Source organism: Scomber japonicus, chromosome 1, assembly GCF_027409825.1.
Source record: "Scomber japonicus isolate fScoJap1 chromosome 1, fScoJap1.pri, whole genome shotgun sequence".
Classification (NCBI taxonomy): Eukaryota; Metazoa; Chordata; class Actinopteri; order Scombriformes; family Scombridae; genus Scomber; species Scomber japonicus.
This window is the reverse complement of record NC_070578.1, coordinates 126215-152302: the sequence shown is the minus strand read 5'-3', so window position 1 is coordinate 152302 and position 26088 is coordinate 126215. Positions and strand designations below refer to the sequence as shown.

Below are 26088 nucleotides of genomic sequence, written 5' to 3'. Positions count from 1 at the left end.
GGGAACATTTCAAAGATAAATATTGCATGGGGAATTTACAGTTAAAACATTCTTACACTTCAGAACTCTATTCACTCAGTCCACTGTTTATAAGACACATCAGCCACTTATCAGCACACACTGATAGAGAGGGAGTGAGTGTGTGTAACAGAGCCAGAGGAGGGTAATTGGTTGAGAAACAGTCAGAGAGATGAACTCACTCAGAGAAGTGTGGGCGGCTGACTTCCTGTGTATTGCTCTAGCATGAGCAAGCCTGACTGATCTAGAAATATAGGACCTCAGAGCAGAATAACTGAAACAAGAGAAAAAACAACAAAATATAGCCACAAGCAGAAATTTGTGGGTTCATACCTTTTCAACAGAAAGCAGCTCAATTGTCCAAAATTAAAGCCACAGGCAAAAACTAGCGGGTTTCAGGCTCCACAAAGGTTAGCAGATTCACTTCAGTTAGTTTAATTCCGTTTACGGAATGAGACCAATCACACATTTGTTTCATCAGCACAAAGTCTTCAGCATTTAATAACTACACACTAAAAGTCCCATGTTCATCAGATTTGGACAAAACTTGATGTGTATGTTCAGGGGATTCATCAATCAATCGATCAATCAATCAATCTTTATTTGTATAGCGCCAAATCACAACAAAGTCATCTCAAGGCAGTTTACACATAGAGCAGGTTCTAAACCAAACTCTTCAGGTTGCACTAGATGTCTTCAGTGAGTTTAATGAGGAATTCTCAAAGGCATCTTGAGTTATGAGCAAATATGTGATAGGCCATGTCTACTGGGGTTAATAATTGCTAATGGAGCATGTACTACAATTTTGATGAAATTCTGTCCACCAGGTTTCAGATACACGTTTGTGATATTTGTGGTGGTAGACAGACAAAGTCTATTCTACAGGTGTGAGAATGAATGATCACTCAGAGTCAACATAACATTTCTTAATTAAGGCTGGGTAGGCATATCATCATACTATCTTGTTTTATAACAGATGGTCGGGATTTTGTTATGGTACCATACCACCAGAGGTGGGAAGTAACAAAGTATTTGTACTTTGTTATCGTAGATTTTCAGGTATCTGTAGGCTACTTTAATACTATAATACTTGAGTATTTATATTTCTGACGACTTTTTACTTTTTACGCCCTACACCTGAACACAAATATCTGTACTCCTGTTGTTCTTACATTGTCAAAACAGGCTTGTTACTTGTTTCAACCTCAGTGACTTTATAAAAAGAAGACATGACGTGCAAATGAGTGATCGAAAACCAACCTTTTTTTCTTTTGGTGTGTGGGCTCCGTGCCACTCATCAAAATCCACGACTGGAAAGAAACAATGTCCAGACAGTGCAGGAATATCACAGCAGCAATAAGACTCCTATCATACAAACACATGCTGTGCACAGAGTCAGTTAGTGATAGTGAGCGAGTCAGTGAGGAGTGATGATGTTCGGTCCTTAATCACATTGCGATCAACGTGCTAACGCTGACAGCCTTAATATCTATAATATATATTTCTATATATTCTGTCTGAAATTTGGCTTGCAGCAAAACTAGACTGTGTCCAGTGATTTTTTTCTGTGCAGGTTGTTAACAAGAGGAAAACTATACTATTTTGTGTGCCAAGAACTTTTTTTGTTTTGTTTTGCCTAGACATCAAAAGATGTAAAAAGAGACCTGGGGCCTGTTTCAGAAAGCAGGTTTAGTGAAAACTCTGAGTTAGTTAACCCTGAGATGAAGGAAACTCTGGTTTTTCGGTTTCACAAAGCCAGTTCAGCTTAACTCTGAGTCAGTTACCCTGGCAACATACTACGTGAACCTAACCTGCTCGCTGGCAGGTTTTCTTCAACTAACCCTGAGTTTCTCCTCCTTTTTAGTTGAAGCCTGCAGACTGAAGGAGATGTCAGACATGGTGTGTTTCTTAAAGAGTCAGTTAATATTGAAGCACAAATACGAAGCACAAATCTCCGTCAGAGGGTGATTGAACCCCGCTGGGATGTTTCATCATTCTCTGATGTTCTGTTTGAGTGTTTCCATTTTTCTGTACAATCGATAATTTATCTGAACAATATTCTCAGCCCTCGTATCGTCTGTACGACACCACATGGACATGCTCTCAGTTCAGAATAAGTTCTCTGTTCAAGTTCATGTTTCCAAGGCAACCGTCTGTCAGGCTGTCACAAATGCAGTATTTGAAGGTGATTGATAGCCAAGTGATTACTGCGCATGCTTCATAGTGACAGTGTCGTTGGTTCGATACCAGTGAGGAACTTTCTCTCTCTCTCTCTCTCTATACCAGCTACTGTTAAATTAAGGTGAAAGTGCCCAAACACAAAACTAAATCTGACTATTGCACTTAAACGTTTACACTTTTGTAGTGTTGTATGTATAAAGGCATAGGTGTTAAAATATTAAATACTGGCAGTGTTGGGATGGCTGAAAAATTGACTTTCTTCTTTGCTTAGAAGATTTCATCAACTACTGAAATATATATAACATGTTGAATGTAGCATTTAAATGTTGTTTAATGAGGGCAGGCTAAACAACACCACAATTGCTTGTAATCAATACCTTACTGGTTTTAGCTATATTTTTATATTTCATATTCAGTTGCTGCCAAGCAGGCCTACGTTTTGTACCTGTTGGGGTCTGCATGAATGTTAAATGTGCCACACACACACACACACACACAGAATATAAATGTTGATTAAGTCGACCACTCGAGACAAAATGTTTCTCTTTTTTTTCCATTAATATTCACTGTTGACTGTCTTTTCTTAAAAATACTCATCGTCTGCATGTATTCATTAATATTTCTAACTCCTTTGGGGAGAAGTAGGAGGACTGAGCCCTTTGTTTCTCCTGTTGTCATGGTGAATCATGTTATCTGTGCTCCATTGATGAGGGCTTGATATCTCCTCATGCAGAAGCTTCACTCAGAGTTACTTTGACTCAGAGTTGATTGAACTAACTGTTAACACTTGTTCTGAAACCCAAAACTCTGAGTTTGACAGCTCAGAGTTGGTCAACCTAGAGTTAAGGTTTTAACTCAGAGTTAGTTAAACCTGCTTCCTGAAACAGGCCAGAGCTCTATGTGAAAAGCACCTTGAGATTACTTTTGTTGTGATTTGGCCCTATATAAATCAAATTGAATTGAACTTAGGGGAGTCATAAGCTTTGTCATGAATCACAGGCAGCAAAGGCCAATTGAAATATACATATGTGAAATCTACAAAGCCTAAAGTGCATATTATCCTGATAATATGAGTGAATGTTTTTTTTAGTTTACACTGATATATTGTTTGACTCATTAAGTAAAAAAACAATTCCTTCCTCAAAGTGTTACAGGTTCTTACCAGACAGGTCAGAGACCACTTCAATGTCAGCAGACTTTTAAACATCACTCCTTCAATACATTTAAAAATTTGAAATGGTCAAAAACGAAAATGCACACTTGATTAGTCAAATAAGAATGGTGAGCACACTTGGAAGGAATCTGTTTTAGGTATTTTCAAGGGAGTCATTTATATGGAAAAAGCCCCAGCAGGCAGACTATGACACTTAGAAGATGATTCAGCAGCTGCGGTTCTGACAGTCAGATACTGCTCAGTATTTGTTGCTCATCTTCTCAAACACTGTGATTTTTTCAAACTGTATGTGTAAAATGCTGAATGGACTGTACTTATATAGTGCTTTTCTAGTGTCTGAGTCTGTGCCTGAGTGTTCAGCCTGTAATACACCAGCACCCAGTCCAGGGTTACCTCTGGTTGAGTGCATGCTGGGATAGGCTCCTGCCCCCTGCACCCTGGACCAAAAAAAAGAACTGTTCTGTAGTTCTATCTGAAGAACTTTTTTTGTCAAGCTGCTGCTCCCACGTTCGAGAGGTAACTATTTCTTCTGATACTCTCAATCAATACAAAGATTAAGGTACATGGCACTACCATGGCAATAAACTCATATAACACATGCTGGGGAAGATGAGGGCTTTACAGTCACACCGTGGCAGGTCAACCATCCTCTCTGAGCCTTGAAGTGTTTCTCCCTAATGTTAACTATGGTTAATAAAGAGACAAAGACATCATTTTTAAAAACTGCGTTTTTTGTCTTCTATTTACCTGAACCACATCTAATTTAATTCAATCGTACAGAACTATTAGCTGGTTAAAATTGTTATTAATGGATCTGGATAGTTGATTTTGCATCTCCATTCAGTATGGAAAGATGAGATAATCAGTTCACAGTCAGATTTCACTCCTGCACTACATGCAGTGTCCTGAGTTTACTTTTTTCAGTGACGCGTAATCAAATGAATTACTGTTTCCCCCGTTACAACGCAGTTACGGTTACTGCCAAAAACATGTGCGTCACTTCTTCAGACCTCACTGAAGCGGTTTTCACCCGAACAGGCGCTTCTCTCTTTCTCTGTCTCCCTGCCAAAGAGTGGCTGCACTTAGGGGCATAAACAAAGACCGAGTAGGACGCAAATGAGACACAATCTCCCGGAATCTGGAGCGAGCGAGAGTGCGCCATAGAGAGTGACTGCGCACGTGTTAATGTAACTATCAATGCAGCGCGTGTGAGCAAAGCGTCCTGATAGCTCTGTGTTGCTGCTTATTAGACCAATCTCACCGCCCCCCTCCCCCACCCCCCTCAAAACACTTAACCCCAAATTGCTCCTGTTACTATGAATGTGTATGGTTAGTTTCCTCTAGGTTAGCACCCTGTGTGATAGCTCCTGTCATCAATGTATGAATGTGTGTGAATGTGACATAGTTTTGTAGTTCTGTTGATGAATTCATTAACTCTGTACTTTCTGAGGTGCTGGTTGGTCTGTCTATTCAATCCACAGAAACAGCTGTCTATTAGCTACAGCTCCTGACAAGCTGACAAACGGTCATCTTGTAAAGACCAGGCTGACTGACAGCCAATATTTACTGAACCAAAATAGTTTTCATGTTGGCTCAAGGGAAAGAAAGCTACGGTGTTTGTATTTTATTTCCCCTCGAAGCAAGCAAGGGGGATCTTCGTGTAGTAAATGGATAGACAACAGGTGGGGGTTGGGGGGATAGAGGTCAACTATTCATTCAATTAAAATGTGTTATGACAGGATAGATATCATTATCAGGATATTAAATGACCTATATCGGGATATGAGATTTTGGTCATATCTTCCAGCCCTACTTTGTATGTATGTACACTGCTCAAAAAAATTAGGGGAACACTTAATTATCACAGAATAACATTAAGTCAGTTAAACTTCAGGGATATCAATCTGTCCACTTAGGAAGCACAGGTGATTGTAAATCAGTTTCAGCTGCTTTGGTGCAAATGAAAGTGACAACAGGTGCAATAGAGAGGCAAAAGCAACAGCCCCGAAAAAGGGAATGGGTTAGCATGTGGTGGCCACAGACAATTGCTCTCTCCTGCTCCTTCCTGGCTGATTCTTCTCTAGTGTCCCTGTCACTATTGGTAGAATGAGGTGGTACATGCAGCCCAATCAGGTTGCACAGGTAGTCCAGGATGGCACATCCATACGTGCAGTGGCCAGAGGGTTTGATTTGTCTCCCAGCACTCAGACAGCATGGAGGAGATATAGGAGACTGACTGTTACACAAGGAGAGCTGGACAGGGCTGTAGAAGGGTATCAACCCAGCAGCAGGACCAGTATCTGCTCCTTTGTGCAAGGAAGAACAGGAGGAGTGCTGCCAGAGCCCTACAAAATAACCTCCTGCAGGCTACTGGAGTACATTCTAACCAAACTGTCAGAAACAGACTCTATGAGGGTGGCATGATGGACCGACGTCTTCTGTGCTCACAGCCCAATGCCATGCAGCTCCATTGGCATTCACCAGAGAGAACACCAGAGTTGGCAGGTCTGCTATTGGCACCCTGTTCTCATTATGCTGCCTGTAACATCATCTAGCATGACTGGTTTGGTGGTGGGTCAGTGATGGTCTGGGGAGGCATTCCTTGGAGGGTCCCACTGACTGCTGTTAGGGTACCGGGATGAAATCCTCAGCGATTGTCTTGCGCTGGTGCAGTGGGCCCTGGATTCCTCCTGGTGCAAGAAAATGCCCGGCCCCATGCGGCCAAAGTGTGTAGGCAGTTCCTGGATGATGAAGGCAGTGATGCCATTGACTGGCCCTCATGTTCCCCTGGCCTAAATCCAACTGGGCACCTATGGTATGTATCGGTGCATCTGATAGGTCACATTATCAGTTGCCGTGCTGATATTCACTCATATCCGAGAAGCAAAACGTAAGTTTGTCAGTCTGTGATTTCAATTTCTTACTTTGATTTGTGATTTTGAATCAAAACTGTTGTTACATCATTTTGTTCTCAATAAATTATACAATGTAAATCAGTAAAGATTTTCAACTTGAATAATTTGTTCATCAAGATCCGATGTGTTATTTAAGTGTTCCCTTATTTTTTTTTAGCAGTGTTTATATTATAATTTAACCACACCATTCAAGAGATCACCTTGAAGTCTGCTATAAAGATTCAGTGTGTAGTATTTAGTGGCATCCAGTGGCACAGAATTTAGCAGAAATTGATTATAATATTTGTAAGTATGATTTATTAGTGTATAATCACCTGAAAATAATAATTATTGTATTTTGTTACCTTAAAATGAGATACAGTGGTGTCTAATAGTCTTGAGACCTCTTGGGAAAGTGATCTCAGACTTTTGGACCCTACCTTGGGAAGCAGGTCCTCTTTCATGGAGCCTACCATGTTGCATCGTCACGTTTCTACTGTAGCCCAGAACGGACAAACCAAACACTGGCTCTAAAAAGAGCCTTTTGTCTTTTTTGCGAGTTTCATGTGTAGGTTTCCCTATGCGCCTGGAAGGGGAGGGAAAAGGGAGGGGTATTCAATTTGCAATCTGCAACCTTACCACTAGATGCCACAAAAAAGTTTTAAAGTAGAACAGTGCATGACTACTCCATTTCCTTCCTTTGTCTTAGTGATACAGAACAGACACAAGCTGAGCACATGATGAAGACAGATCAGATCTTGTTGTCTCATACAGTCACTTTATTAAAGCTCCACATTACTGTGTAATTTGCATCCATTTCAAGTGGCTCTGATTCTTGTGAACACCAGTCATGTGAGCAACAGGTCTACAGATCAGCCATGTCTAGACATGTCAGAAAACAGGCTGGTTGGCATTAACACTTCACCAGAGTGCACAGAACCACCCTCTCCTTGTAGGCTACAGCATTTCTTTCATTACTCTGTCTTAACATGGTCTCTCAAGTCTTAATATTTTTTTCTCATGACCAACAATGACTGAATGCTCCACAGTCCAACTGAGAAAGTTGCAAGTTGTTTGTTCGGGGGTTGGAAAACTCTGATTCACACTCCAACATAGTAGGCAGTGGTAATGCACCTTAACGCTGGTTGCAACCCACCATTAACAAAAGAAGATAACAATGCACATCCAGTGACAATGCTGAGGAGACAGCTGCCGACCAGGATGAGTCAGACACAGAGGCAGGAGCAGGAGAGCTGCCTGAAGGAAGAAAGGCCTTGCCCAGGCTTGTCAGGCTCTGAGAAAACATTTTTTGCCTTTTCCTTAGAAGTAGTGAATTTACGGTTCACAGCAGCTTAATGTGTCATGATACTTGTGGTAAATTCAGCGTTCAATTGGGACACAAAATAGTTAATCACTGAAAATCATGTCAATGGATTTTCTGATTGCTTGTGTTGCTGTAGTCTTCACATTAATGAGATGGCATTTCAACTTCAGCACATTATAAGCTGAAGTGCAGGTTTGCACACTAGTATAATATTGATTGAGAATTACATATGAGATCAAGATGACCATGATGATGAATAGTAACAATAGCAAATTGCAATAGTAAAAAACTATTTATTATTTTCCAGATGAAAATAATAATATAAAACCAAACAAATGGCCTACAATGTCTAATTCCACTCAAAAAGACACACATCTGTCCAGCGGAGAATCAACCGTGTAAACCAACATACACTACAGACACAAGAACATCTACTGCAGCTATTGTTCTTACTAAACAAACTGAATACCTGCTGTGAATACATATACATAGATAGTGTCTACCTGCCACAGTATGCTAACATTAATCATTCACTTATCATTATACAGCGTTACTAGTAGGGATGTAAAAAAAAAAATGATATTAATTGGAAATCCGTTTTAATTTAAAAGATGAGAGTGCATGGATACATGGACCCCTGTACCATGAACCAGCCAATGGCCCGGATATTATATAATTGGGAAGATTGCATATGTTTGTTTTCAAAGTTCTCAAAGTTCAATGTTTTGGACTGATGCATGTCAAAAGTAACAAAAATACTTGTTCCCTGGTTGTTTATACTATGTATAAATGTTTGAAGGTAAGGTTATGTCAATTTATAATGTAAAATGAATGTCTACTTTAAACAAGGAGCTGTATCAGATCACATCATCTTTCATTGAACCCTACTAGGGATGGGCATTTGAATTCCTTTTTCTTGATTGATCATCGGGAAAATTAACGATCAATTATCGATTAATCATTATCTTTTATCTTAAAAATGCCATGATACCAGACGCTTATAAAAGCAGCTGAGCCCGAAGCTGCGAGCCAAACCTATTAACATATCAATCAATAGAGCACTCTTAAACACAATTGAGCCTCTTTTAGAAACTCTTACAAAAAACAATCAAATCTAATAACAACTTAATAAAAAAACTGAATATTACTCCGGACTAGGGATGTCACAATTACCCGTTTTCACAATTAATTGCGGTATTAAACTTTACGATTAGTTAATCGTAACGTGTCCTAAATACCGTCAATTTCCAGAAAATGTTATGCTGGAACTATATTGGTACATCAGCGCAACTCGCCCGGAACGAAAACAAAGTGAGACAACAACCGCGTGTCACCGCTCGTGTTGCTTTGTTTTCGGTCCGTGCAGTTGCAGACGGAGGCGTCCCAGTCCCACAAGAGGTAAAGCATGGAAGAGGAAGAGCTATTCCCTCCGAATAAATGCTTGAAGCCAGCCGTGTGGGATTTTTTTGGCTACAGTGCAACGGGACAAGTTAAGCTGCATTCACGTAACGTTACGTAAAGCTGAACGTCTCATACATAGCGTACCTATGTTCCCCGATCGCGGCTAACTCCGCTGTTAGCTCGGCGGCTAACTCGGCTGCTGGCTCAGCGGCTAACTCGGCGGCTAGCTCGGCGGCTAACTCATCTGCTAACTCGGCTGCTAACTCAGTGGCTAACTCGGCGGCTAACTCAGCTAACTGGCTAACTGTAGACGGGATCATCCCTATGTTCCCCGGTCACATACAAAGCGGGGAACATAGGACCCGGGGAACATAGGGATGATCCCGTCTCATAGTAGTGCAGTAGTAGTTTCGCTGTTTGTATGCAAACATGATTGAAACAGCATGAGGTCGATTCCTTTTAAGTCAAACAGTTTCAGTGTCACTGTGCAATGGCCTGTATAAGAAGGGTTGGGGAGTAACGGATTACATGTAACGGCGTTACGTATTTAAAATACAAAATACGAGTAACTGTATTCCGTTATAGTTACAGTTTAAATTGGTGTATTCAGAATACACTTACTTTCTTAAAAAAGATTACTACCCCGCTGGCGGGGGAAACAATCCCTTTTATAGCCCCCTATAAATTAAAATTCAAGACCTATGAGGAGTTTTTATGTGATTGTACTTATTCATGGTAGTGTGAAATTAATTAATGCAAAAATAATCGTGATAATCGTAATATCGTGATTATTTCTCTGACAATAATCGTACCAAGAAAATCTGTAATCGTGACATCCCTACTCAAAATATAACATTGAAGGACTCCAAAATGCACCCAGCCGAGCCGAGAGAGAAAGAGAGACAGAGATAGTGTTACTTCACAATTCTGCTTATTTGACTAGAGCCTCATGAAACAACCAGAGTGACTCACCTAAAGGCTACAGTGGTGACTGTCCACTGCTAACTAAGTAAAGTAACTCCAGCCTACTGATTCTTGTTGATTAGCATGTTAGCATGCTCAGGGGTCAGTGAGCGCAGCCTGGTGACAGTCAGTCCAGCAGCTGAAACGCTCTGACTGGACCGAAGTAGCCGGGATGCAGAGGCATTGTGGTGCTATCCTGGGTAGCCTGGCCAAGGTGCAGGGTTTACAATAAACTCCGTCATTTTTAGTGTGAAAATGTGAAACTAGCCTTGACCTCTTCATGTTTGCGTTTGATATCTACGGCAGCTGGTAGGTAGCTGAGACGTTTTCTCTGTCAAATATCGCCCCCCGTTGGTAAGATGTCTCATTGTTGCCACATAGTGAAATTCATTGCATTGCTTCAAGACTCACACTACGCAACACAACTTCTATTTGAAACCAGCGTTTGATCAATAAAAATTTCATGTGATCGACAACATTTTTAACAATCAGTTATCGATCATCAATTAATCATGCCCATCCCTAAACCCTACCAAATTGAATTGTACAGAATCGTACTGAATCACATAGAATCCTACCTAATCGCATAGAACCAAATCGTTCCATTTTAAAATGTATTGTCCCTGAATCGTATTGCACCCCATGTATCTAGACACATATCGAATCACCTTATATTGTAGAGATGCACACCCCTAGTTACTAGTTTATTAAAATCTATACATCAACCCTATCATCATTTTCTAGTATGGACTGTTGAATTACACTAAACTGTATGCCACACAGAATTACCTGTGTAGTGAAAGTGATGCAGCAGATTCTTTTCACTCTGTAGCCAGAGGGACATGATCTGATTTGGATCATGATGAACTTGGCTGTTTTACTGAAGAACACCTGGTCTCAGTTGCATGGCTAGATTTCCAAGCAGGCAACTGTCCCAGGACCAATGATCATCAAGAAAAGTTATACTAATGTTAGAAAATCTGCACCATTAACATATGAGACCCAACTCATGGTCATTTGAAATAATGGATGAATAAAAGGTAATTATGACATCCCTGGCATTGACAATGCACAAGAAACCCTCTGTAGGTTGTGTACAGTGTACCACACTGTACTTTGCAGTCCTGTATAGTGTGGACAGTTGCGCAGGAAACTCTCAAGCTTCCCGCTATCTGTATTGGGGTCCATTAGTCTTAAATTTGGTTGGGTTCTTGGAGTAAATGGCATAAGAATTGGAAAGGATTTGAAACCATCTTACCTCATACGACCAGACACACTGGACTCCCGCAAACCTTCTGACACAGCGGCCCACCTCAACATCCTCATGAGTGGTGTACATCTCCTGTAGACACTCTCGGATGTGAGGCACCATTCTCTTGAGGACCTCACGGCTCATGATGACACCTGGCCCCCCCATGCAGAAGTTCTCCCCAGGCTCTAAGGCCAGTTTCCCCAGTTCGTCCCGGGCGCCCATGCCTGTTTGACCCAGGAAGATTGCCTCACTGCTATTAAGGCTGCGCAGGAAACTCTCAAGCTTCCCGCTCTTGATGTAGACGTCATCATCCGCCCTCATGAACCACTCATACTTGTCCAGGTAGTGGTCATGCATGTATTTGAGCATCATGAAGGACTTCTTCTGTGGTGGATACGAGTCGTCCACATTCCTCAGAGCCATTATGGGAATGGGTATGGAGGTGTCAGAGCCTTCACTCGAGAAGAACTCAACATGGCCTGGAATTGTCTGTGCCCATGTCCTAGACACACACACACACACACACACACACACACACACACACACACACACACACAGGTAAATTTAAAAAAATCACATAGTCAAATACATGGGATAATCTGTAACATGTAATAGCATGTGATAGCAAGAAACACATGTACAAATAGTAAAAGCCCCATAGCAAACACAGACAGCGGAAACACACATGGTTCTGTACAAACTATACTCCATTGGTTTCACACAAGTGCAATCAGTCATTAATTCTGGACACAACAACTGTAAGCCTTATGAAATTTACATGCAGACTCAAATGCACAAATTGGCACCCAACTTATCTACTGTACATGAACGTATGTTGTATGGTATAATGTACACTGAAGGTCAAATCCCAATTTTTAAAGATCAATATATGATTTCCAAACAGCATACAGTTATTTAGTGGAGTGTGGGAAAAGACAAAACATCAGTCTGTGTGTGGCAGGTATTTTCTGCTACTGAGAAATACTGATCAGGTTTATCATAACAGCTGAATGATGAATATCAGAGGTCACCACAGTCTGGACCCAGACCTGTAGCTGATGAAATATTCAAGATTGTTAAATTCTGTCCAAATGTTTTTATTTTAAGGGATGCAGCTTCTCCAGCTATTATGGTAAAAGTGGAGCGGCCCTCAGAAACTCACAGACCGCTGTGCATAGCCAATCTTCTCACGACTCTCGACTGTCAGTGAGATACACACAGAGAAAAGAGGTAATATGTGTTGAGATGTTTTGATGTAAATTTATTACATGTGAAATGAAGTTTATGGTTTCCTTTTCATTTTTCTAAAACTAAGAAGCACAACCAAAAGCTTTCTGTACGCACTTTATTTTAAAATGCCATCTTTATTTGATATAAGAAAAGGAAATGTATTTATCGTATTCTTTTTTATTCTTATTTTATTTATTTGATTATTTATTTGACAAGTTGAGTGTAAATACGAATGAATGTTGTTGCCATATTCTAGAATCGTACTGTATTTATGTGACAATCTAGCCACTAGACACAGATGCTGATGGAACAACAATTCTTCTTCAAGGTACTGAAAAATAACACAGACATTATGATCCTCTGAACCTTCACTTGAGGAAATGTTCACTAGTTGGGCCTCTGTGAATTATTATTGAATATCCCTGCCCTAAACTATCTTACCAGCAATTATTTCAACCTGAAAGGGATGGCAAAAAAAAAGCCTGTTTTCCACCTGTGTGTGCAGTACTTAGAAGCGATCACAGTGCTTTCCAGGCACAGTGTTAGAATACTTCTAGCTAGAATAATAGATGCAGTGTGCACCAGGCACAGCGTTACTTTTTTTACTTACAGGCCCACCCTTAAGTTTTCTTCCAAAAAATATAATATACACAGGGCCCCAAAACTAAATAAAGATCAGTGTTTCCCATTAATTATATAATATATATAATCCACCTGTGTCTCTGTCTCTGATGCATACGGAGGGCTCAGCTCCGCTCCTGCTGACACAGAGCAGAGGACGAGAGGCTAATGTTAACCTCTGTTATAGTTTGCTGTCATTTCTCGTTGCTGCTCTCCAGTTACTGATTTATACCTCCTCACTGTTGAACTGGGGGACAGGGTTGTCCCGCCCATAAGAGGCTACAGAGGTAGTCACAGAGCCGGTGTTTCAGTTTCAGTGGTGACTGTGTTAAATGGTGACTTTCATGTAGGTGTTCTCTTAAAAGCCTATAGTAGTTTAATCCTTTTTAAATACATACTCATCTGTGTTTACCATCTAAGTTACGTTAAAGTTAAATTGTGTTCAGAAGACTTATTCACTTCTCGTAACGTATCTTGTAATGTGAAAAGTCACCACCACACGATCACCAGTTAAACCGAAACACTGGATTGACTGAGGGTGCGGTAGAGCGAGGTAGAGAGTGGAAGTGAGTCTTAATGAGAGATCTTCGTTATTTGCATTTGTACAATAAATTAACTATGATCCTGATCCACTTCTAAGTCATCTGGAAGTATTTTTATTGATAAGTAAAGACAGTTTAGTAATTTGAAGAAACACAATGTAGAAAGTACTCTCAGAGTGCACCAGAACGATGCATTTGACTTAAAAATGTACAAAAGTTTTCTTCCGGTAGAGCATGCCTCCAGACCCCCAGATGGTCAGATTGTTGTTACGTACTTTATTATTTTTATACACGTTGTTGTCCGAGAGTTCACTCAGTAGGTAAATTTTAATTCAAAGTTTTCCAATTCAAGACGTACAATGACAGGTGCGAACGAGGTAGATTACTCCAGTAAAAGTAAGACTTTGTTTAATGACTTAGAAGTCGCCAAATGACTTACTTTAACAAATTTCGTTAGTTTATATAATGCAGATTCATAAAATATTACTTTTATGAGGGCCACAGTCACAGACTGTAGAAACTTAGCATTTCATAGTTGTGGTAGCAGCGGTGCAGCAGATGTAATGAAGTCCACGCAGCACGCTGGATGCAAACTAATATTAAGCCTATAGCCTATTCATTATAATGTGGATGGACATAAATTGAGTTCTTTTGCCTTAATAATGACACAATAATACACAAAAAATGATCGGATTGGGAACCCATATGCATAATGTCTCCACGTTGCATTTAGTGTTGCTTGAAATGACCAGGGCTCAGCTAGTGTTGCCTTTTAAAAATCATCAATTTCCCGGGATTCCCGGGAAAATTGGCTTCTTTTCCCTCAAGCAGGGTACACTTGCACTCACAGTTGCCAAATAATCCGGACTTTAGGGGGAAAACGTGCTTGGGCACGGTACGATTGCCTAGTGCGCCCTAAATGAACAGTGTGTAGTCAGAGTAGGGGGGTGGGGGGATGGACACCACATCGGCCATCGGACCAGTGTGCTGCTCAAACGTATCTATTCCATTTAGTTCAGGGCAGGCTGCATGGTCAGCGTCTTTGGTTCAGTGACAGTCCAATCAAAAAAGGTAGTTTTGGTAAACACACGCAAGACCCACATGATCCATGACCGTAATATTGGTTGTTAAAATATGTTTTTCTTCTAAGAATGATACTTGTCTGTTTTGTTGGTTATTTCATGGCCCCTAGGGTTAGGGTTAGGGTTTTGTTCCCCTAGTACCAAAAAAATTCTTTAAAAAAATAAAATACCGTCACTGTGAAATACCCCATTATACTGGTATACTGTACTAACACTGTCACCGTACCGTACTGTAAAATGCCATACCGTTACACCCCTAGTCAGAACCAAGGACAGCGATTGCGGGTAGGTCCATCCTATGCACTGTCTGAAACATTATAAAATGCAATCAAATATTTAAGGAGCATCAAGCAACTAAAATCCAAACAATTATTAAGTTAATCAGTGATCTACTAATGCTTGTAATTTAAGGCCCACCCACAATTGGTCTGGCCCATTCAAAACTGAAATCCGCCGTGTCTGGTGTGCACATTAAACCTTCATCTGTCCATAGGCCAATGATTGAGACCTTGTGTACATGCATAAAGAAAGCAGCACGTGAGCAGTGGCTGCATTCCTCCATCTGTGTCACACTGGGTACATTCAGTCACTGTGCTGCTGTGGACTCTGATACACTCACAGCCAAACACACAGTTACTGTAGGTATGTATAGCAGTCAGAAGATTGACTTTAAGCTAAAGTTGGTTAAAATTAATTTCATTCATTATACACTTTACAGTGCACATCCAAACGAAATGTTGTAGCAATGGCTCAAAATAGTACAGAACATTAAAAAGTGCTGATAATCAAAAATAATAAAACAGGGGAAATTAAAAAAACAACAACAACAACAAAAAACAAACACTATATATATATATATATATATATATATATATATATATATATGCAGTGGGTAAAAAGTATTGAACACGTCACCATTTTTCTCAATAAAAGGTGCTATTGACATGAAATTTCCACCAGACGTCGTTAACAACCCATGCAATCCACACATGCACAGAAATCAAACCATAGATGTCCATAAATTAAGTTATGTGTAATAATGTGAAATGACACAGGGAAAAAGTAATAGAACACATGAAGAAAGGGAGATGCAAAAAGGCATGGAAAGCCAAAACACCAGCTAAAATCTATCAGTAATTAGACAGTAATCCTGCCACTTGTCATATATTGCAAATTAATATCAACTGGTTCAGTCCCAACTGATAGCCTATAAAAAGGTGTCTCATTAAGGTATCACACAAGAAACAAACTCTCAATACCTTCACAACCACATTTTTGCAAAACATATTGATGGCATTGGCTCCAGAAGGATTTCTAAGCTTCTGAATGTTCCAGTGACCACTGTTGGGGCCATAATCTGGGAGTAGAAAGAACATCATTTCACCTTAAACCATCCACGACCAGGTGCTCCTCGCAAGATTTCTGACAGGAGTGAAAATAATTATCAGCAGAGTTGTCCAAGAGCCAAGGACTATTTGTGGAGACCTCCTGAAAGACCTGGAATTAGCAGGTACAATTGTTTCAAAGAAAACAATAAGTAATGCACTCAACCACCATGTTTAAAAAAAAGCATGCTTAAAGTTTGCTGCACAACATTTAGACAAGCTTGTGAAATACTGGGAGAATATAGTCTGGTCAGATGAGACCAGAACTGAACTCTTTGGATGCCATGATACACACCATATTTGGAGGTCAAATGGCACTGCACATCAATAAATCTCACAAACTGATGTGATGTGTGTATCGTTTTTTGTAAATATGACTTCTGATGTGTTATAAAGTGTTTGGTTCAACCTGTTCTTGTTTAAGGAAAGAAAATCACAATAATTGAAATATAAAATCGCAATACTTGTTTAATCAGAATAGCAATTTAAAATCGAATCGAGACCCAAAAATCGCTAGAGAATCGAAACAGCACAAAAGCATATCGGCCCAGCCCTAATCTATAGTCCCGATGATCTTCTCTGCTGTCCTCACCACTCTCTGCAGGGACTTCCAGTCTGAGGGACTGCAGGCTCCTGACCAAACAGAGAGGCAGCTGGTCAGTATGCTCTCTATAGTGCCTCTGTAGAAAGTGGTGCAGATGGGAGGGGGAGGTGTTCTCTCCTCATCTGGCGCAAGAAGTGCAAGGAGCTGCTGAGCTCTCTTTACAAGAGAATAAATAATAATAAATAAAAATCTCTTTTCTCTTTTAATCTTTTAGATATATTGCCCAGCCTGACTTGAAGCATATAATAGCATATAACTACACTGTATTAATTAAAGGGCAGGAGAAAAGGCAGTTTAAACTACATTCAGATCCTGTATGCACAAATGTGTCCGTATGTGTTTGTCAGTTCGTACAGTCTGGAGGTACACAAGGCCCCTTGCAGAAGCTAAGAGTGTGAGCCCATGCGTGAATACAACAATTTATCAAAAAAAAAGAGTTAAAAAGCAGAACATAATCTTAAACACCACGTCTTTGACTTCCAGCAGTCAACTCCCCTCTCATCAACAGCTGCTATTTTACATGTGATTGGCACTAGTTAAATGCAGCAGGCCAGCTAAGATGCATTGCATGAATTTTAACTGGGTCTGAATGCTCTAGTGTGAAGCTAGGAGGGAGGGTATTTCATGAAACAAAAAAAGTTTAAAAATCACTGAATGCCTCCTAAATGCCTCGCCTAAACCAAATGTAGTATTTCCAGTAGATGTGAACACCTCAAAGACAGACACTCACCTGCTGTGTGCTACATGAGTGAAAGGGTAACTTTAACTCATGTGGTCGGATTCATCAAACATCACCCAGAGTTCATGTGTGTGAACTGCTATACATACCCCTTAATACACCATAGGAGGGAAAAGTCACACAAAACTTCTCCCACTTAAATCCAGGTTTGTTTAACGGCCTATGGGTCTCACTCATTGGGCTAAACTATCTTTGAGCCTTGTCAGACATGTCATATTTTTAGCATAAAAAGAAGTCTCTGGTGCATGCTTTTCTTCACATTTCATTGACTTTCTTCACTACATCTGCATCAGGATAAGACAGTTGTGAATAATAAAGTCATTTGACATTTGACAAAAAGAAGGAGAACAACAGCTGACATATGTGACTAGTAGTCACATATGTCAAGAGCTGACATATGTCAGCTCTTGACAGTGTAGTCACTGACTACACTGTCAGATATCATGATATTTTGAAATCCTAAATGATTGTTACTCCCAGTTGGACTGTTAAAGCACAATGAGAAGCTGCATTAGGGTGGGAAGATTCTGACTGATTACAACAAGTCAGACTTTTCTAAGTAGGGTTGTAAATGAGAGTTTAGAGACTGGGTTCAAAAATTGTGAAGTTGTGCTTGAATATAAAACATGAAACTGATTTCTCAGGGTTCTTCTACTAAACTACCATCAAAAACAAAATAAATGTTTAATGTGAGAAAACTCAGATTGGTCACCTTGAAAAGTAAACCCTAAATGTATTTTAGCACTCCTTTATATTCATTACTATAACTGAATGACCATTGGTCATTGAACATTCAAGAGAATGCCTTTCACTGCATTCAGACTTACTAAAAACATGTCTGTCCTCTGAGGCGTAGAGAGACAGTGCAGTTTGTCCATAACATCGCTGTTTAGTCTACATACTAATTCAATTCAAACCAAAAATACAAGATAACATTTTGGACTTAGTGCTTAGTAAAATACATTCCCCCTCTTGTTGTTCCAAAGTAGTACATGGTATTCAAATTTCCAAAACTAAAGTAGTAGGAATTCATCCTGAGTTTGAACCAAATTGTGACATATATGCACCTGCCCAATTCATGTATTCTGAAAAGCCCTTCAAATGAGGAATTTTGGAACCCAGACTTCCAAACATCTGAAATTTTATAATGTGTCATTGAGTCGACAGCAATTTTTTGCCATTTTCCCACAAGATCTGCTCCTCCCCAAAACACAACAGGCTATGCTTGCCTATATCTGTTTACTGGCTTAGTGAGTTCTCACCTGCTTAAATGGAGAGATGTTGATGCTCACTCATACTGGATGACATTGTTTTGTTTGAAATCACCAGTTAAAAGATAATAAATTAATTGTATTATTTAAGTGTGGGGCCTTTGTGTCTTTATATGATTCATCATCTACTACTGTCTCTGAGTAATTGATTTACTAATGGTTATCACAATTTTTGTCTTACTTCATTATTATTTCCTTTTTTTTATTTAGCATTTTTGGCATTTATGTATTTATTAATTTACAGATGTGGCCAAAATTATTGGTACAATTTTATCAAAATAATGCACCAGTCGCCCTGAACAGTGTTGAAATCAAAAGACATTTTATGATCAATGCATGATTGTTTGATTCGCAGTGGAACAAAAAAAATGTGAAAATGACATTCTATAATAGCCTGGATAAAATTATTAGTACCCTTTAGAAGTTGTAAGAAATTATCGATTTGTGGTGATACTTGGAGCAGTATATTGTGCACAAATTAGTATCAAATGGTGTGTTCTTAGAAGTTTAAAAGGAGAAAATGACCCACCCTGCTGTTTTGTGCCACTGTGTGCATCTCATTGAACATAGAAAACAGAAGGACAAACTACAGAGTGGTCTGAAGACATTGTAAAAAAGGTAATAGCCAAGCACAGTCGATGTAAAGGTTATAAGACCATCTCCAAAAAGCTTGATGTTCCCGGGACCACTGTTGCCAATGTTATTAAGAAGTTTAATGGAACTGAATCCAAACTGGCCCAAGACGGAACAGAACAATTACTCGAATGGTCGAGAAAGAACCAAGGAAAACTTCAGTACAGTTCAAGGCACAGTCGTTTCAAGTAGCGCTATCCATCGCTGTATGAATGTAAATGGGCTCTATGGTAGAAGACTCAGGAAAACCCCACTTCTAAGAGGGAGACACAAAAAAGTAAGACTGGATTTTGCGAAAATGCCTGTTGATAAGCCAGGGAGAATGGGACAATGTGCTGTGGACAGATGAAACAAAATAGTACAATAATAGCTTTTTGGTAAATCACACCAACCCTATTTACATAAGAAAAAATGAAGCCTACAAAGAAAAGAACACCATGGGTCTGTTCGAAACCGCATGCTGTCCTACTACTCGTACTAACTCTGACGTCATTTGAAGTATGTAGTGTGTTTAACTGTGTAGTATGTGATTTAGAGTATGTGAGAAGTTCCTGGATGGTTTACTAGATTCACCAGAAATGCAGAGTATGCATCAAGAGCTGACTACTCACACTCAAATTACCCAAGATGCAACGCAACTTCTGAAAAAACCCCAAAATACAAACGTCACAGATCACCACCTCGGTGGTTTCAAGTTAGTTACAGTGAGGGTATGTTTGCTTCCTGTTTTCAAAATAAAAGCACCAATTCTATCATAATGGTTTTCTTAATAATAAAAAGGTAACGGGTGTTTTATTTTGTGAAAATGACAGGAAGTGCGTTACTCGCTTTTTACAAGTGCATTTTCTGTTCAAAGCATGAATGGTTGGAACGGGCCAATGGCTTATTATTTCTCAAGAGCCATATATAACAAGCATATAAAAAACATATGAAAATAAGGATTTAATAAATGAAATGGTTTTAATCCAGACTTCACCAGTGAGACTATACTATGGTTAACCTGTGGAAGCAGTTTACAGCCTACCACTGGTTGATTCTGCTGTTAATCAAATGTGTCTGTGCTCCTGTGGGCTAATTTTACTGCCTCTCTCTTTGTGTTTTTCTCTTGTCTGTGCTTGTTCTTCTCTCTAGGGCAATTTAAGTGAGTGGCACGCGTGCCTTTGTCCTGCTCAGCAAGTCAGAGCTCAGAGGCCCTGCCCCGCTGTGATGTTATGGTGTTTATACCAAACAGCCCCCGCTGTATTCAGACATAGAGCTGGGCAGCTCCATGGTGGCTTGTTCGTTCTAAGTTCATTAAACGTTTCACATGTCCAAATAACTTTAGACTCGACACTGCGCTTCCTTGAATCCTCAGCATTACATCAGCCAGGTGTGTTGTTGAGTTCGAGCTCAGAAGACCCACGTGTTGTGACATTGTGGGTTTTATATCAAACAGCCCCCACTGCACTTAGACACAGAGCTTGGCAGCTTGATGTTCACTGGTTTATTCAAAACCAGGGCCTGAAATTCATTTTTTAAAATAGGGGGGAATTCCCCCCTTAAATGCTTCATATAGGGGGGATTTGACTTTGTTGGGGGAGATTATAGGTCGCACCTTGTCCTATTCTTAACGCAGATTGTATTTTGGCACTTTCCTTCAATTTAAGGAACTATATTATATAGTAATTAGTTATTTAGTAAATACTTTAGTAGTATTCTCTGAACTACAGTCACCTGCAACTTCATTAGGAACACATGTGCAATATAATTCAATCCAATAAACAGCTCTGCTATAAATTCAGCTTTTTTTAGAGTTTATACATTTTCAGTTTTTGTTGACATTGTCAAAAAAGTGATAATTCTACTTTGTTTATTACTGAGGTTATACTAAGTGGTGGTGGTGTACCTCCTCATGTATGTTAATGGAGTGGACAAAATATTAGGAACACCATTCAATATAATTCACCCTAATACACCACAATCACTCAATAATGAACATAAAGCAGAATTTTCACCTTCATGTCAAAAAATGTATTTAAACTTCATAAATGTAGAATTTATAGCAGAGCTGCTGTATTGGATTAAATTAGATTGGAAGCCAGTGAATGTATTTTATATAGTGAACTTATTCTCTGAACTATATTTTATAGTAATTACAAGTTATATAGTATTATACAGTTAAGTAGTTATATTCAGCTTCAGTAGCATCATGTTTTTGTTGAATGTCTCACTCTCTCTCTTCATGTCTGTTGAATGAGAAACATCTGAGTGACTTTACACGTTTATTTGGAGCCGTTCATTTACTCTGAGCCGGTTAGCCTGAATCTTGTTACTATAGTAACGTCACAGTTACCTGTCTGAGGATTAACATTGTTAATGGTGACATCAGGTTCTGCCTCAGATGATGTAGTTTAACCAGCGGTCTGTGTTTGTTTCCTTTAACTTAATATCACTGTTAGCTTCTCTGTGTTATGCTAGCAGGAGGTACAGAGAGCTACAGGTGCGTTCAGGGTCGCAGTCAGACAGTCGGACACAGCGGTTCCAACCAGTCGTCGTGCAGAAAGCACCGCTGCAGACGTTGGTTGAACATTAATATACATCGCTGGAAATGTGTGTGGGAATTTCCCGCATTATAAGTGTTGGATTTGCAGGAATTAATTAAATTGTGTGCAATACCTGCAATCCCACGCTGAAATTCAGGCCCTGAAAGCTTATAAATATTAAATTTGTTGCATGCCTATATTGCACCAAAAGAGCCTCTGTAACCACAGTAAATCACCTGTTGAGTAATGGTTGTTTATTTGTGCTTTATAACCTAGCCACCGTGAAACAATCACGTCTCTCTGTTGCTCGCTCATGCGCTCAGTTTGCTCTCTCTCTCTCTCATATTATTTAAATGAGTTAGGGAAACCCACAACAAAGCATTACTTTTCATGTTATCAAACCAAGAAGGATGTTCTCCCTTCCTCTCTCTTATGGCAGGGTTGTATAGCTCAGATCAGGGCTGTCCCACTGCTGCAGAGCAAAGTAGCTGTTCGCTTGTTTCTTCAGAGTTTAAGTTTATAAAAAATTATTAGTGTCACATTTCCAAATTGTACCAAATTCTACATGATAAGTACACACAGACATACAGATATTCTTCCTTTATAGATAGATTTTTCTGCTCTAATGCTGCACTTTACTTAGTCGTTATTAGTCAATTTTCATGAAAACTTCTTGGTCTCCTTGATTGTTTTTCTTTTTTTTTTTTTTATCAGTCATTGATAATTAATAATAATAACTTTACCTGAAATACACATTCATTACAGATGTTGGGCATTTGAATCTGGTGGAATTAATGACTATTACACAATCCAGCCTGATTCTCATTGAAACTCACATTGAACATTGACACAATCTACTGCACCAATATCAATAGAACTATTGGCATCAGAGTCTTGGAGGAAGGCTTAGGCATACATTTAATTCTGTAGAGCTTTTAAGGATTCCTCTGATTTGAAAATGAGTCTTATTTTTACACCAGCATTATTAAACTTTCTTCAGCTTGAGCATTCTGTCTTGGTAGAGCTAGAAGTCCCACTAAAGCACTTTATGTTCCCTGAAACAGATCTGATCAATTTTGTCCTGCTGAAGTCTTAAACTCCACTCCGCTGCCAGTGGGTCAAGTCAGTACCTACATATACTGTACAGCCAAACAAACATTGTTTAAATCCAGAGAGGATTATTTTTAAATGCCAGTGGAGACCCCAAAGCAGAACTGAAGCAATAAGTCAATTAATAAATTCATCCCAGAGAAAATGAATGTACTATTTAGTCAGGCAAAACAAGATATTGGAAGATGAAGAACTGTATGTCTGTATTATTATTATTATTATTATTATTATTCACTTTCATAGCTAAATATTTAATCTATGAACTGGAAAACCAATCAGACAGATATTTCCACTCAGTGAAAACACACGCTTCAATGGAGAGGCAAAACTGATGTACAAATATTTCTGATACAGTTAGACACAGTGGGAGAAGAGCATTGTCCCCAATATAGCAGAGGTGTTTGATGGTAAATGGGATAAAGTCAGACTTATAGTAGGTAGCTAACAGTTTCTTTGGATTACATCATTTTACACAGAACATAAGCACATACAGTATGCCATATCATGCTGTACCTAATTCGGTACATGTGGTGGCGGTCAATATAAGCCAATGGTAATGAATAAAATGGGTACGAATAACTACTGCTAGCTGGCTACCAAACACATAATACTACATAAACGACTTTATCAGCCCAAGTCCTTTCAGGCAAGCTTGTGAACAGGGCCACATTGAAGTGTTACAGTTTTAAATTGAGACTGAAGGGCCGCTATCGTCCATATAAGAGAGAAGCTGAATAGGTGCTTTAAAAGGCAGCATTCTTGTCTGACACATCACATACCTGTGCGCCGCCACGGCTCGGCTGTTCAGATACTTCTGGGCAGTCATGACACCAACGAACAGGAAATGATTGGACCTGGAACCAGGTTTCTCGGTCGCCGGTAAACCGTTATTTTGCGGCGGCCATAATACTCCGCCGTACTCCTTTCGGAGAACCCCGTTCAACCCACAACCGGCAGGGCTTGCTTTTCGTTTCTGACCAGCTTTCTTCAACTCGGTCGCTTTGGGTAAAATTAGCCTGGAAGCCAGTGTGAACCCGACCACCAGTCCCAGCAGAACACTAAACCATGCTCTTCGGCTTCGACCTGCCATTCCCCAAAACTTCACCAGTCCGCTGTGTATCCTCACTGTATCATAAGCAGTTTCTTTAAAAAAAAAAAAAAAAAAAAAGAGAGAGAAGCCAACAAACACAAAACGGCAGATCTATCAAACAATGAGAAAAAAAATATAATATAAACAAAAAATTGGACAGGCAGAGCTCCTGTATCTCCAGACAACCGGGTTCACACACACTCTCTCATGGTAGAAAAGCCCTTTTCTTCCAGTTGCCTACGTAGCATCACAGCAGTCTCCTTGAAGCCGCCACCTGAACCGTCTCTACCGCTGCTGCCTCGGTTCATCCACTTGTCCGTCGCTATCTAGCATCGGCAAACATTAGTGTCGACCAACAAATACAGCAGCTTTTTTCTTTGACTTGAATACCGGCTCCATTCTTGCCATTATCTCATCATTAGAGAAATGTCGGACTGTCCAGATCGCTGATTGTGAAGGGTTTAAGAAAGGTTTGACCCAACGGACTTTCCGTAGAAGTGTTCTGACTGGATGAATTCCTTTGAGTCATTCGACCTATCGATGCTGCGTTCAAGTTATATGGGAAAATCCCCTTGCAACGTGAAGCCAGTTTTCGAAGATTACTGTGCGGGTTTTATAAAAGCAAAAACAAGAATACTTATAAAATATCACAATTATTTCCACCAATCTTTATTATCAGTATTATAGTAGTTGTTACTATGGTTTCCCACCGCTTTACAAAGTAGCATCCCTTACCTAAAAAGCAGAAATTAAGAAAAGCCACACCTATGGACAACTGCAAAAAAAAAACAAAAAAACATTAGAAACAACTCACATGAAGCAGCTGACAAATGCAATGTAAACATGTAGATATAAAATAAAATGCAAACACATAATAAAAATAATAATAATACAAAATACGAAGAATATAAGGAATTGTTGAGGTATTTATTTTAACCATGCAACAGAAAACATCAGAAGCAAGAGACTATTTAAAAATCCATGCTGTTATGTAAAATAATACAAATGAACTGGGTCTTAAGCAACTGTAACTACATATCTGCAGCATCCGAAAAAACACAGATATGGGCTACACTGGCAAAACTGAGAGTTACTGAGAGTTTTAAAGTTATTTAAAAGAAAGGGACAAAGCGAGCATCAAGTCGAATCTCCTAAACGCAACATAGCTCTCAGCCAACTCTCTGGTCTCGAGCTCCCCCGTGTGCTTGTAGTCGTCTGCAGCAGCCCACCGAGCACAGATGGCATCCTTGATCCGTTGCGCCACTGTTTTGCTCCGTCCTGTGCACGGTGTACTACCCCCCCGGGAGCGTTTCTTAAACGGGCCGCACTGGGCAATCCGCCTTTTAAATGTAGTTGTACTGTTAATACAGCAATTACGGCAGAGCAATTAAATCCGAGAGTGCCTTTAGGCTACCGTAATTACTTCAGTAGTAGCACAACTAAACTGTCCCATTTTGTCAACTTGTCAGTACAATCACAGAGAGATTTGGGAAGTTAGTTGTAGAGAACGGGGGCAGCAAATGAGAGGTTCTGTCCCCTCAGGTCCTGTGCTTGGTCATGAGGGGTGGAGAGGAGGTTGGCATCTGATGAACGGAGGGAGTGTATAGGTGGAGCAGGTCAGTGAGGTAAGAGAGGGCAAGGTTGTGGAGGGATTTGAAGATGAGGAGAAGCAGTTTATATTGGATGATGTGAGGGATGGGAAGCCAGTGGAGGATTGGGGCAGACAAGTAATTTGACATATTTGAACAATTTTTTAAAAAGTATCGTAATAGTTACTTTTCCTGGTAAAATTGCTTTGACATTGATGTAACTCAGTTACTTTTTGGCAGAAGTAATGAGTAACTATAATTAATTACTTTTTCAAAGTAACATGCCCAACACTGCTGTTGAGCACCAAAATGTAAAAACTAGCTCCACTAAGGAGGGACTACTATAATGTTGGTGATAGCCTTCCTACAAGGCAACCATACATGTAAGAGTGGAAAGGAATACATTTGGTTATTATTAATGACTAATAATTATATCATAATTATGAATTATTATTAATTATTA

The 26088-nt window shown here is 39.7% G+C and overlaps 1 protein-coding gene across 1 annotated transcript in view; it reads right to left on the bottom strand.

The window, feature by feature from the left end:
* Window positions 1-24444, bottom strand: part of chsy1 (chondroitin sulfate synthase 1) — a 75309-nt gene extending 50865 nt beyond the window's left edge. The window contains exons 1-2 of the mRNA XM_053322674.1: window positions 23726-24444; window positions 11214-11709 (exon numbers count right to left, since the gene is read on the bottom strand). Coding sequence (XP_053178649.1) covers window positions 11214-11709; window positions 23726-24036 — 807 coding nt within the window. The 5' untranslated portion in view covers window positions 24037-24444. The remainder of the gene's footprint in view (window positions 1-11213; window positions 11710-23725) is intronic.
* Between the last annotated feature and the right edge of the window lie 1644 nt (window positions 24445-26088).